A 14,424-nucleotide genomic window follows, 5' to 3' on the forward strand; every position below is an offset into this window, starting at 1 on the left:
TTCATTCTGGTCAGAACATTGCACAGGTATGAAGTGCCTGCTCCAGCTTGTGTAGGACGCAATGTACAGCTGTTTCATTTGTTGTTGTTGTTGTTCAGTCGTTTAGTCGTGCCTGACTCTTTATGACCCCATGGACCAGAGCACACCAGGCACTCCTGTCTTCCACTGCCTCCCGCAGTTTGGTCAAACTCATGCTGGTAGCTTCGAGAACACTGTCCAACCATCTCGTCTTCTGTCGTCCCCTTCTCCTTGTGCCCTCCATCTTTCCCAACATCAGGGTCTTTTCCAGGGAGTCTTCTCTTCTCATGAGGTGGCCAAAATATTGGAGTCTCAGCTTCAGGATCTGTCCTTCCAGTGAGCACTCAGGGCTGATTTCCTTCAGAATGGATAGGTTTGAATGGATAAGCTCTGCTACATCAGGCCAATTGCCCAACGGTCCATCATTCTGTTCCCTGTGAAGGGCAATGAGATGCTTACTGACAGCTCACAAATAAAGCATGGTGATAATGGTCCTGTTTGTCTCCAATGTCTGGTCTTCTAGGGAGGCCTCCCACAACCAACTTAGTCAGGAATAAAGGAAGCCGTAGTCCAACAACATCTGGAAGGCATCTGGTTCGAGAACGTTGATTTGCACAGTTCTGTGTTAATGTTGCTTGGGGGGAAAACAGATCATGCAAAGTGCTTCTGGTTGTCTTCTCTATCTGAAATGTAATACACTTCAGTACAGTGGTACCTCGCTTCTCAAATGCTTTGGTATTTGAACAACTTGGAACCCAAACACTGCAAACCTGGAAGTAAGTGTTCTGGTTTGCAAACTTTTTTCAGAAGCCAAACGTGCTCCGTTTTGAGTGTTACGCTTCCGTTTTGAGTCTGTCTGTTTTCGCTATTTATTTTGCATTTTTGTGGCTTTTTGTGGAACCCAGTTCAGCTACTGATTGATTGATTGATTGTGTGGCTTCAGTACATTGTTTATTGCTTTCATTTTATGGATCAGTGGTCTCGTTACATAGTACAATTCATGTTAAATTGCTGTTTTAGGGGTTGTTTTTAAAAGCCTAGAGTGGATTAATCCATTTTGCATTATTGTCTGTGGGAAAGCACGGCTTGGTTTTGGAACGCTTTGGCTTTGGAATGGACTTCTGGAACGGATTAAGTTTGAGAACCAAGGTACCATTGTACTAGTCTAAAAAGGTCAGAAAATTAAAGGAAGGACAGGGCTTTTTACTGTTTCCTAAACACCTCTGACCTCAAATATTGCAAGAAGGGGAAGGTGCAACTTTGGAGGAGTTGAAACACTGAGTTTTACTCATCACAGATACATTAAGCGCAAGAGACAAGTGTTTCCACTCTTCCCATCACAGCCATATGGTTGCCTCTTTCTGAAATGTTGCCTTAAGTGTTTCAGAAAGAGCTCTGTATGTGTGCAACTGTTTTGCCCCTGCTATGGTTTAAGGAAGAGCGAGTGCGTGAAATTCTGTGGGCGATCAAGGGGGTTGCTATTATTTTCAGTTTCAAGCAACACTCCAGATCCATCAGGGCAGAAAGTGGTGACGCGTTTGGAGAGAAGAGATTGTGGACACCCCTTGACATTCAGACTAAATCTTATCGTCTGGAATATATAAGATTATTATATTTAAGTATCGCACACCTGCATGTTAGATGTCACACATCTAGCTTCCATGTATGATCTTCTGAAATTCAGGAGCAACGATGCAACATTTAAAGTAAAATACGGTACCAATGCAAGAAGAACCTGGGTAAAAACCATATTTGTAGGATATGTTCCAGTGTTATAAAGTATCTGCAACTAGAATGGAGGAGGAAAAGCTATCAAAGGTGTGGAAAATCTCCAGTTATCAGAAACCCAACAAGAATCCTATCCTGATGTGAAGCTTGAAAAAGTTCAAGTATTCAGTAGAATACAGTGGTACCTCGGGTTACAGACACTTCAGGTTACAGACTCCGCTAACCCAGAAATATTGCCTCAGGTTAAGAACTTTGCTTCAGGATGAGAACAGAAATCGCACGGCGGCACAGCAGCAGCAGGAGGCCCCGTTAGCTAAAGTGGTACCTCAGGTTAAGAACAGTTTCAGGTTAAGAACAGACCTCCAGAACGAATTAAGTTCTTAACCCGAGGTACCACTGTACCTCCTTTCCAGATCTCGCTGAAAAATTGAGATATAATCACCTGAGACCTTTATTCGGGTGTTTCCTTCACGAACAGTTTTCTGCGATGCCTACTAGAATTTTCTCCCCAGGGAGACTCACCTGGCACCTTCATTACAAATCTTTAGGCGCCAGGCAAAAACATCCCTCTTCTCCCAGTCCTTTGGTTAATTAAACAGTCTTTCAAACTGGGCATGTGTGTGTGTATTGTTTTGGTTTCTTACTACGTTACACATTTTTGTGTTTTTATGTTGGAAACCACCCTGTGGTTCTCAGATGAAGGGAAGTCTAGAAATTTAATAAATAAAGTAATTATAATAAATAAAAAGGTATACACAGTATACGGTAGCATAAAAATCACCTGATGTTGCATCTTCCCTCTGGTGTTTTTTGTGAGGTTTTTTAAAGATCTTCCTCCACAGAACAATGAGGAAAGCTTTTGAGGCCAGCATGGTATCTGAATAATTACCTTAAAACCAGAGTGTACAAACCCTCGGATGACTCAGAGTTATCCTCCATTCTCCCCCCCCCCCCCGCTATTTCATTTCCCACCCACCTGCATTAGATTGAGTGACTGTGCAAACAATTCTTAAAAGGTCATTAAAAATAAAATGAAGGCAAATGGACAAAAGAAGCCTTTCATAAACCTAGCACGAGCACTGCACTATGTTAATCCGGTGGGCTAGACCTTTAAAAGCAATAATAGCTTGCATTATTAGTAAGCCAGTATTGTCAAAAGCATTTTCCTTCCTAGAAAAAAAGCAAAGAATCCTGTGCGCACGGCTTTAGAATGGCAAAGGCATTTACTGTAGAATGAGCTTTGCATTACCAATCGTATTCTTCACTGGATGCATGCAAGCTATATCTATGAGATGTGAAGGAATATTCACTTCACAAGTATGACCCATATAATACTACAGCGGTACCTTGGTTCTCAAACGTTTTTTGATATAATTTTTATTATTTTCATTAATAAAACATATAACAACATTACAATAATCAATCAAATGCATTTGCTCCGCTGAGCTCGTGACTTCCCTCCCTCCCTTGAACTGGTTTTCTGTTTCCTCATAAGTTATGCACGCCTTTCTAATGTCAGTTTCTGTCCTTTAATACATATTGAGTCCTATTGTTTATGGTCAGATACTAATTATTACCCTACGTTGCAGGATTTATGTCAGTCCTGCTAGTATCTTCAATTTTTTACAATAATCTCTTAAATACTCAATAAATTTACTCTAATCTCTCTGGAATTTCTGATCGCCTTGGTTCCGAATCCTCACAGTCATTTTGGCCAATTCTGCATATTCCATCATCTTCATCTGCCACTCCTCAATCGTTGGTAATTCTTGTAATTTCCACCTTTGTGCTAAACCTTGTTTCTCAAATTTAATCCATTCCGGAAATCCGAATTTTACTATGTAACAAGCCCATTGATCCATATAATGAAAGCAATAATCAATGTACTGTACTATAAAATAAATAGGACTGTATTGTAGATGATAAAAATTAAAATTATTACTATTTCTTACCTGCACTGGTGATCCATCATTGTTTGGATGTGGGCCTTTTATCCATTTCCGCAGTCACACAATCAATCAGTAGCTGAATTGGGTCCCACACAGTCACAAAAACACATGAATCGAAAAAGCCTCAAAAACGCAGAATAAAGAGCAAAAACAAAAGCGCCAAACTTAATCTGTTCTGGAAGTCCGTTTGACTTCCAAAATGTTCGAAAACCAAGGTGCAGCTTCTGATGGGTGCAGGCGTCTGGGAAACAATAGCCAACAGCCGCATCGGGCATTTGGCTTCCAAAAAACATTCAAAAACCGGAACACTTATTTCCGGGTTTTTGGCGTTTGGGAACCAAGGCGTTTGAGAACCAAGGTACCACTGTATTTGATTCCACCGTCCATGCCTATTCCTCTCCCTGAGTACAGGCCTGGGGAACATGAACAACCCATTCAGCCTTTAAGTTCCTAGGTTTGGTGCTTGATTTTAGTCTGGCTATCAAGGGCACGGGTGGCGCTGTGGGTTAAACCACAGAGCCTAGGACTTGCCGATCAGAAGGTCGGTGGTTCGAATCCCCGTGACGGGGTGAGCTCCTGTTGCTCGGTCCCTGCTCCTGCCAACCTAGCAGTTCGTAAGCATGTCAAAGTGCATGCGGGTGCTTCCAGCGGGAAGGTAAACGGTGTTTCCGTGCGCTGCTCTGGTTTGCCAGAAGCAGCTTAGTCATGCTGGCCACATGACCCGGAAGCTATACGCCGGCTCCCTCGGCCAATAAAGCGAGATGAGCGCCGCAACCCCAGAGTCGGCCACGACCGGACCTAATGGTCAGGGGTCCCTTTACCTTTACCTTTTTATCAAGGACAATCCCCTTATTTTATCTTTCCTCCCTTTTTTAACAGAGGAGGAGCTCAGGAAGTTGCGAGAAGAAACGAATGCTGAAACATTGAAACAAGAGCTGGAAAAAGAACGTCTACGAAGGATAGAACTGGAGCAAAAAGTCAATGAAATACTTAAAACCAGGTAAGGCAAACCTGCAAGGTGCAGTACAGCTGTGTGTGTGCGTTGTGGGTTTTTGTTTGTTTTTAAGAGACCAGGCTGTTCTCTAGGTGATTTCGCCCTGGGAATGATGAATAATAAAACCTGAAATTTCTTCGTTTTGGTACTCAGTGATTTTGAAGCAGTGACATTTCTAGAATCCATACAAGGCTGTATAGAAATCTGATCTCGTTCATTAATCAAAACACATTTTCATGGTCATACTCAGCAGCTTAGATGCATTGTGTCATTTATTTCCTGGTTGGGTCTCAAAGTGCTGTCCTCCTCTCCCATCTAAGTGGCATTTTTGCCCTTATTAGCGACATTTGGGTGACTTCGGACATCGTAGTGTCAGAAGCCACAAAAACAGTTAACCAGACTGAATCCATCCTCATTGAAAGCTTGCTAACCGTTAATTAAGCAGTGACAATTGGCCTCAAATCTATTATTTGGTGGGAAGATCCTCTCTTCACAGAGAGGCGAAGTCTATGTTTTTTTGTGGTGGTTTCATGTTTCCTCTATGTAGGAAAAGCAGAGACTAATGAATTGGTCTGCCTGTGAGACAACTTACATATTAAGCATCGCTGAATCATATATTATGTGACAAGGAGAACGGGTTGCCCCAGTGGAAAGTAATTCTTTTTCTTGCGTTTTTCAAGAGCTCCTATCACGCCCATGTAAAGAAGACATACTAAACAAGCCAAGTAGCATCAGTTTCATAGATTTATCTATAAGGATGCTCAGGGATTGTCTAGCGCTGGGTATAGCATCTGCTACAAGAGGCACGTTGCCAACGAAACAAATGTCTAAATGATTTGAAATGGTCTGATCAGCCATTTGTCTGATGCAAATTGCATTCTGTCACTTCTGCGTTTTACAAGTTGTGAGCTAGTTTTATCGCATAACCAAACTGTAATTACCGCTAGCAGTGTGTTCCTTGCAAACGGGAGCTACCGTACTTTTCCGTCTATAAGACGACCCCATGTATAGGACGACCCCTGTTTCTGGGGACTCAAATTTAAGAAAATGGGGGGAGATGGCACAGAGTTGGAAAGGATTACCCAGAGTTGTTTAGCTTTTTTGGGGGGGATTGCCAAAAATCGCTCACCTTGTAAAGGTAAAGGGACCCCTGACCATTAGGTCCAGTTGTGACCGACTCTGGGGTTGCGGCGCTCATCTCGCTTTATTGGCCGAGGGAGCCGGCGTGCAGCTTCCGGGTCATGTGGCCAGCATGACTAAGCCGCTTCTGGCGAACCAGAGCAGCACATGGAAACACCATTTACCTTCCCGCCGGAGCGGTGCCTATTTATCTACTTGCACTTTGATGTGCTTTCGAACTGCTAGGTTGGCAGGAGCAGGGACGGAACAACGGGAGCTCACCCCGTCGCGGGGATTTGAACCACCGACCTTCTGATCGGCAAGTCCTAGGCTCTGTGGTTTAGATCCAACTCCTGTCTGTCCCATTGCCGGCAGAAGCTGCAGATCGCCCGCCCAACTGCCGGAGCACCAGCCAGTCAACACCACTCATTGAAGCAGCAACCAACAGCATGCACAATAGCTGCTTGCCCTGCACCTTCCAAGTCCGAGCGAGAAAGCACTTGCCTCCCATAATAATAATAATATAATAATAATTTATTATTTATACCCTGCCCATCTGGCTGGGTTTCCCCAGCCACACTGGGCGGCTCCCAACAGATTAAAAACAGAATAAAACATCAAACATTAAAAGCTTCCCTAAACAGGGCTGCATTAAGATGTCTTCTAAAAGTCAGATAGTTGTTTATTTCCTTGACATCTGATGGGAGGGCATTCCACAGGGCAGGTGCCACTACCGAGAAGACCCTCTGCCTGGTTCCCTGTAACCTCACATCTCGCAGTAAGGGAACCTCCAGAAGGGCCTCGGAGCTGGGCCTCAGTATGCAGGCTGAACAGTGGGGGTGGAGACACTCCATCAGGTATACTGGGCCGAGACCGTTTAGGGCTTTAAAAGTCAGCACCAGAACTTTGAATTGCTCTAGGAAACGTACTGGGAGCCAATGTATGTCTTTCGGGACTGGTGTTATGTGGTCTCGGCGGCCAATCCCGGTCGCCAGTCTAGCTGCCGCATTCTAGATTAGTTGTATTTTCCAGGTCACCTTCAAAGGTAGCCCCACGGAGAATGCATTGTAGTAGTCCAAGCGGGAGATAACCAGAGCATGCACCACTCTGGCGAGACAGTCTGCGGGTAGATAGGGTCTCAGTCTGCGTACCAGGTGGAGCTGGTAGACAGCTGCCCTGGACACAGAATTGACCTGCTCCTCCATGGACAGCTGTGAGTCCAAAATGACTCCCAGGCTGCGCACCTGGTTCTTCGGGGGCACAGTTACCCCATTCAGGACCAGGTGGTTCTCCACACCTGCCTGCCCCTTGGTTGTACTTGACTGCTCCAGTGGATTACAGTTTTTGCATCATGTCTGCCTCTCTTCCTGCCTGATACCCCTCACTGACAGCTGCAGATCACTCTGGTCCAGCCCAACTGGACTTGCAGCGACTCACAGCTGTCCATTCATCCAAGGCCTTCCCCATAGATGTGCCTTCGCTCGAGCCTCGGTCAAATTCGGCACACAGCCCTGTTTTTATAGTGCTGTTTTACTGGCTATGCGTTGTACTTTCGCTTTAACGATGTTTGCTGTTTTTATGCCGTGCGCTGAGCAGATATTTTTTAAAATATTAAGTGGCCCGGGCATCCTTTTAGAAAGATCAATAAAATATCTCCCCGATGTTAATATGCTTTCCACTTGCTTGACCACTGCTAAGTGTTCTTCTGTACTCTAGCTGAAAAGCCTGGTTTCTGGAATGCAGTAGTTAAAGGAGGGGTTGGGTTGATGGCAGCCACCAGTGTGGAGCTGTGGTTAGCATTTGGGGCAATTGTAGTTGAGACGCAGGTGGTGCTGTGGTCTAAATCACTGAGCCTTGGGCTTGCTGATCAGAAGGTTGGCAGTTCGAATCCCCGTGACGGGGTGAGCTCCCGTTGCTCTGTCCCAGCTCCTGCCAACCTAGCAGTTCGAAAGCACGTCAAAGTGCAAGTAGATAAATAGGTACTGCTCTGACGGGAAGGTAAACAGCGTTTCCGTGAGCTGCTCTTGTTTCGCCAGAAGCGGCTTAGTCATGATGGCCACATGACCCGGAAAAACTGTATGTGGACAAACGCTGGCTCCCTTGGCTAGTAAAGCGAGATGAGCGCCGCAACCCCAGACTTCTTCGTGACTGGACTTAACTGTCAGGGGTCCTTTACCTTTATTTTTTGTATATGCAATTTATATTCTTGTTTTGGTTCTTGTGAGTTTAGGAAGAGTGCCATTTACTGGCTAGCGGGATAAGCACATGAAGCATCCATTTTTATTTTTATTTCACTTTTTCAGCGAATTGCTTTCTTGCTTTTATGTTGTCTTTTGTCCATATGCAAGTTTAGCTGAACAGGAGAATTTAAATTCAACATTTTTTTTTTAAAAGCAATTTGCAGCACTAATCAGCAGGACCCTTGGCTGGCTGATTTTCTCTCTCTCATTTATTTATAGCCTGGCAGGCCATTAAACACTGATGTTGCACGTAGAACGGCTACTGTTGAGAATTAATTCATCCTGAGAATTAATTTGTCCTGTAATGAGATATTTTTAACATCCCATTAGCTTCCTAACCTACATGGGCATGTAGATTAGGAGAAGATAAGGCACTAAATTTGCGTACTTTTTTTTTGGGGGGGGGGGAGGATAATAGGTCTTTTTTGTGTAATCCCCATATTTCCTAGGCAAGTTATTAATTTGTAAACAAATGCTGGTTCAGTTATTTTTGTGGGCTGTTTACGTAATACCTAGCGCAAGGCAGTCTGCAAGGCTAAAAATATGAGAATAGGTTCTCATATGGGGGTCTGCAGCCCAATTATGGCCCATGAACTCCTTTTTAGGTTGTCTGCCAAAAGGTTGGCAGAGCGTTTTGAACCCCCGCCCCCCAATAAACCCCATAAAATTCTGATGTTTTCACCAGAGCTGGATTCTCAACCTGGCTAACAAAGCCCTGACCTAAGGCTGGGCGATACCTGGTTTTTAACATTGTGATATATCGCCAGCTAAACATCACAATATACTGATATATCACAATTTCTGAAATAAGGATGGAGCTGTGGAGAGGCATTGGCTGGCTTCACGGTTTCCCCCACATCGTGATTTTTGCATAGCACACTCACACACCATGATTCGTGATATAGTGCCAGTTCAAAAATTATGAATCTGATATCACAATATGGACTTCTAACCTGTTTTATGCGATATATGAATATATTGCCCAGCCCTAACTAAAAACCATGCTTTTCATAATGCAACACTGGTGCAGCCTGCTATTTCCGCTCTAAAACTTTACCGGTTAAAGGTCCTTTTGCAGAACCTAGCAGATGCTAAAGCTGACAAGCATTTGACCCAACTTCAGAGCTTTGCTTTCAAAATCCAGGCAAAATCAGCTCCTCTACGTATAGCACACAAATGTGTTTAGCACAAACCGTTTGGGAGTGGTTTCTCTGATTACTCATGTCTGTCAGAGTTTATTTCTGCACTTATTTAAATGCTGAAATATCCTTGAAACCAGTGCTGTTTTTCTAGAAAATGATGTGCTTGTTCTGTTATAAAGGCAATGGCAAAGTTCGAAGGACTTGCTCACAAATTTATTGACAGCTGCACGAATTATTATAGCTAGGAAGTGGAAGGGGCAAGCAGAATATAATATGGAAGAATGGTATAAAGAGATGTGGGGTACAGCTATTAATGATAAATTAACACGTGCCATTAATATAAGACGGGGAATATGCAGGAGAAATGATTTTGAGGGGATATGGAGGGTGTTTGTAGAATTTTTATCGGTAAAACGGAAAGGGATCAACACATCGCAGGAGGTGTTGAAATTTTGGGAGGTTGGATAGTTACAATGGTGGTGGGGTGCACATTTTTATTCTTATTTATTTATGATTATTACTTTATTATGGCGCTGACCTGAGAGGTGCTGGACGCTGAGTTCAGGGGAGTTCTGGTTGAAAAGAAAGCCCTGCTTGAAACTGTAAGTGCCCTCAAATACACAAACTTAAAAATATAAAGTGGCATAGGTAAAGGTAAAGGGACCCCTGACCATTAGGTCCAGTCGTGGCTGACTCGGGGGTTGCGGCGCTCATCTTGCTTTACTGGCCGAGGGAGCCGGCGTACAGCTTCCGGGTCATGTGGCCAGCATGACTAAGCCGCTTCTGGCAAACCAGAGCAGTGCACGGAAACGCCATTTACCTTCCCGCCGGAGCGGTACCTATTTATCTACTTGCACTTTGACGTTCTTTTGAACTGCTAGCTTGGCAGGAGCAGGGACGGAGCAACAGGAGCTCACCCCGTCACGGGGATTCGAACCACCAACCTTCTGATCGGCAAGTCCTAGGCTCTGTGGTTTAACCCACAGCGCTGCCCGCGTCCCAAAGTGGTATAGAAATGAAATTAATAATAATAATAGTATTAATAAAAATAAAAAAACTTGGATATAAGGTGACCACTCTTTTTTTGTTTTGGACAGAAATAGTGAACGTAAACCCACCAGTAGCTTATTGGCAGAATTTGCTGTCACTTACGGTAGAGATTTTACATTTTGCATGTCCTTGCTAGCTGAATTTTAGGTAACTTCATCTGACGAATCTAGGTCAGCCTTCCTTAGCTCCCCAGATGTCGTTGGGACTGCACATCCCATAATCTCTGACCCAGAGACCCATGCTGCCTGGGTCTGATGGGAGTCGGAGTCCAGCGGCATCCGAAGGATGTCAGGATGGGAAAGGCTAGCCTAGGGTTTTGAAAAGGTACAGAGGTTGGAAAGGGCATTTTTAACAGAGCAGATTGTCACGCAGCCCCTGCTTGGGATCCTTGTTTGCGGTGCTCTTTGAAGGCTGCCTGCCCGCGTAAATAACAAGTGCATCTTGGGTCAAGTTTCCTTTCCAGCTGGTGCGTCAGGGGCGCCAGCTGTAAAAATAAGAAAGCTTGCTAATTCCTTGGCACTGCTCCTTGGGTGTTTCTGTGGGTTGGAGTTGAATGGAAGTCTGCAAACCTGCACTTTGCTGCTGCGTGAAATTACATGCCATTAGCCGCTCACGGCCGGCTCTGAGCGACGTCTCACGCTACTCTTAATTGCCGTGAGGCTAAATACAAACGGGCTTGAGCTGGCGCTACCAGCGCACTTGATAGAAGCATCGTTTTATCAATTAAGAAAATTAAGACGTTAGGCAGATGCGACGTCATGGGTTGGAGTCTTCCTGGTTTTAAAATGCAGGTCAACATTTTTGTGGAAGATTTGGTTGGGTTCAGTGTTGCCCTTAAGCCGTCTTGGCACCAGCTCTTATACGGTGGCACCTCAGGTTAAGTACTTAATTCGTTCCGGAGGTCCGTTCTTAACCTGAAACTGTTCTTAACCTGAAGCACCACTTTAGCTAATGGGGCCTCCTGCTGCTGCCGTGCCGCCGGAGCCCAATTTCTGTTCTTATCCTGAAGCAAAGTTCTTAACCTGAAGCACTATTTCTGGGTTAGTGGAGTGTGTAACCTGAAGCGTATGTAACCCGAAGTACCACTGTATTCCTGCAGTAGGTCCCAGTTGAAACCATTACCTCCCTGAAGCTCAGCACTGGCACCCCACAGGGATATGTGTACCTGTACTCATTGTATACATACGACTGTTTTTCATCTGATCCACCCACTGTAATTATTAAGTTTGCAGATGATACTACCATAATGGATCTAATTACAGGTGGAGATGAATCAGCGTACAGGGAGGAGGTTCAAAAAGTATCTACATGGTGCTTAGAGAATAACTTGCACCTAAATATTAGCAAGACAAAGGAGATGGTGTTGGAATTTCGGAGGAAGAGAGGGGATATACTTGTTGTATATCAGAGGGGTTGTGTGGAGAGAGTCTCTTCCTTTAAATTCCTGGGAGTTTACCTTAGTGAAGACCTCACTTGGAAAAACAATATAACTCAGGTGGTTAGGAAGGCCCAGCAGAGACTCCATTTTCTCAGGGTCTTGCGAAAGAACAATGTCAAACAACAATTGATGACCTCCTTCTACCGGTCCACAATAGAAAGTGTCCTCTCATGTTGTATCACACTGTGGTACGTTGGCTTGAAAGCCACGGACAGAAATTCTTTACAGAGGGTGGTGAACACAGCACATGATATCATGTCCCCGGAGGCCGCTAGATGACATCGCAAGGGATCGTTCTCAGGGGCGATTCACACCCCGGCCAGCACCTCTTTAATCTTCTACCCTCAGGCAGGAGATATGTTCTATCCATGAGCTGTTAGGTTGCTGAATGGAAAATAATATAGTGCAACTGACTTTCGAGGTTGATGTGTTGTGCAACAAGCACACAGAGTACAATGAGATTGAGTGTTTGGTGGGGGGGGGGAAGGCTCTGTTAATTTCATTGTACACAGGTATATTATAAAGGTTTATTATTATTATTATTATTATTATTATTATTATTATTATTATTATACTGCCCTGTACCCGCAGATCTCAGGGCAGTTACAACAGAAAATCACAATCTAAAACCACAAAATGCATAATAAAAACAAAAGTAACCCAATAGCCCCCTCCCCAACACATTCTAAAAGGGCACTGGATGTCTAATCAGCTGAAGGCCTGGTTAAAGAGGAATGTTTTTTGCCTGGTGCCTAAAAGTGTATAACGAAGGCTTCAGGCTAACAATTGGGCTCTCCAGGAAGAATTGGGGAGTGGGATGCAGAACTACCCACTGCCTCCCCCTCTTTCAAACTTTCTTCATGGTTTAGCCCCACCACTTTGCCCCAGTGTGCCTGCGTGGTGTAGTGGTTAAGAGCAGTGAACTCGTAATGTGGTGAATTGGGTTCGATTCCTCGCTCCTCCACATGCAGCTGCTGGGTGACCTTGGGCTAGTCACACTTCTCTGAAGTCTCTCAGCCCCACTCACCTCACAGAGTGTTTGTTGTGGGGGAGGAAGGGAAGGAGAATGTTAGCCACTTTGAGACTCCTTAGGATAGTGATAAAGCTCCTTAGGGTGGTGATATCAAATCCAAACTCCTCTTCTTCTTCTTTTCCCAGCTGCCTATTAACCTGGGAACTGCAACTGCCACCTGTAACTCCACTTTCCCCTTCCTATTGCAGACCCTGCCTTCTCTGTTCCCATGCTTTATTTTCTATCAGCGGTGCTGGGAAGCAATAGAAATTGCCCATAGCATGATGTTGCGCTTCCCAGGTATCCAGGTCCGAGCACCTATCTGCCTTCACAGAACATAACAATCGGCTTTCGTGGGGGTTTTTTTGAGCGGCAGAATCTTGTTTCAGCACTGTGGAGCCAAACCAGGGACTTTGTGAAAGTTTTCACCATAGAGCATTAAGCATTTGGTGAATACGTGAATATTCAGGCAGATTCTTGCCAAGAAGCTGCTGTTATCTCATGTCTACAGCGCTGAAAATCGGTGGGGGAGAAATACAGCGTGGAATGCAATTTCCCCCGCTTACCTTGGATATCGGATGTACTTTTCAAATGCTTGCGTGTTATTTTATATGGTGTGCTCCATAGCTATCTTTCTGTGTACTTTTTTTTGATGAGGGATACTTAGAAGGGTACATCTTCCAAACGGCCTCAGCCCAGTATACCTGAAGGAGCATATCCCCATCATTCAGCCTGGACACTGAGGTCCTCTTCTGAGGGTCTTCTGGTTGTTCCCTCACCACAAGAATTGAGGTTACAGGGAACCAGGCAGAGGGCCTTCTCGGTGGTGGTGCCCGCCCTGTGGAATGCCCTCCCATCAGATGTCAAGGAAATAAACAACTATCTGACTTTTAGAAGACATCTGAAGGCAGCCCTGATTAGGGAAGTTTTTAATGTTTGATGTTTTATTGTATTTTTAATATTTTATTGGAAACAGCCCAGAGTGGCTGGGGAAACCCAGCCAGATGGGTCGGGTATAAATAATAATAAATTCTTCTTCTTCTTCTTCTTCTTCTTCTTCTTCTTCTTCTTCTTCTTCTTCTTCTTCTTCTTCTTCTTCTTGCCATAGCTGCAAAGGAAGATTCTTCTTTGAGTTCAATCTGAGATGCAAAGGAAAAACCTTATTGCCTTTTACTGCAAAAGAGCAGGCCACATTTTTCTCTTCTGCAATCTTAGCTCTGTGGCGCTTTTCGCACTAAGATTGGAGATAAGTGCCTGCCTCCTCTTAGACCACAAGTGGCAGCAGGCAGAGGTTTGTCTCAAATCTCAGTGCTAAGCACCACAGCACTAAGACCAGGGACAAGAGAGCCTTTATCTCAGATCTTAGCACTTAGATGGGAAATGACCGCTCTCTGGGGTTCCCCACAGCTGCTGTGTTTTCAAAATAAGACAACCTGTAATCTGATTGGTAAAATTCTGACAAGGCTGCTGCTGTATCTCTTATTTTTTTATCTGAAAGTTTTGAATCAGCCCTTGATTCAACTGAGTCTCATAAGAGGAGACTTCAAGGTTCAGACAGACAACGCATAATACTTTTAATTTGGGGTCATGCAACGTTTTAAATCATGTTATTATTATTATTATTATTATTATTATTATTATTATTATTATTCCTCTTCTAGCAAGCCAATAAAGATACACCCACACACATATGAAATACATACTCATTTTGTTTTTGTGAATTGGAGATGCTAT

General features: G+C 44.2%; 1 protein-coding gene across 4 annotated transcripts in view; it reads left to right on the plus strand.

Annotated features, from left to right (window-relative positions):
• GRAMD4 (GRAM domain containing 4) overlaps positions 1–14,424 on the plus strand; it is a 98,076-nt gene that overhangs the window by 52,821 nt on the left and 30,831 nt on the right. For all 4 annotated transcript variants that reach the window (XM_077935810.1, XM_028747834.2, XM_077935811.1 and 1 more), the window contains one exon: positions 4,575–4,695. In XM_077935810.1, the coding sequence (XP_077791936.1) occupies positions 4,575–4,695 (121 nt within the window). The remainder of the gene's footprint in view (positions 1–4,574; positions 4,696–14,424) is intronic.

This window comes from Podarcis muralis, chromosome 10 (genome assembly GCF_964188315.1).
Source record: "Podarcis muralis chromosome 10, rPodMur119.hap1.1, whole genome shotgun sequence".
Classification (NCBI taxonomy): Eukaryota; Metazoa; Chordata; class Lepidosauria; order Squamata; family Lacertidae; genus Podarcis; species Podarcis muralis.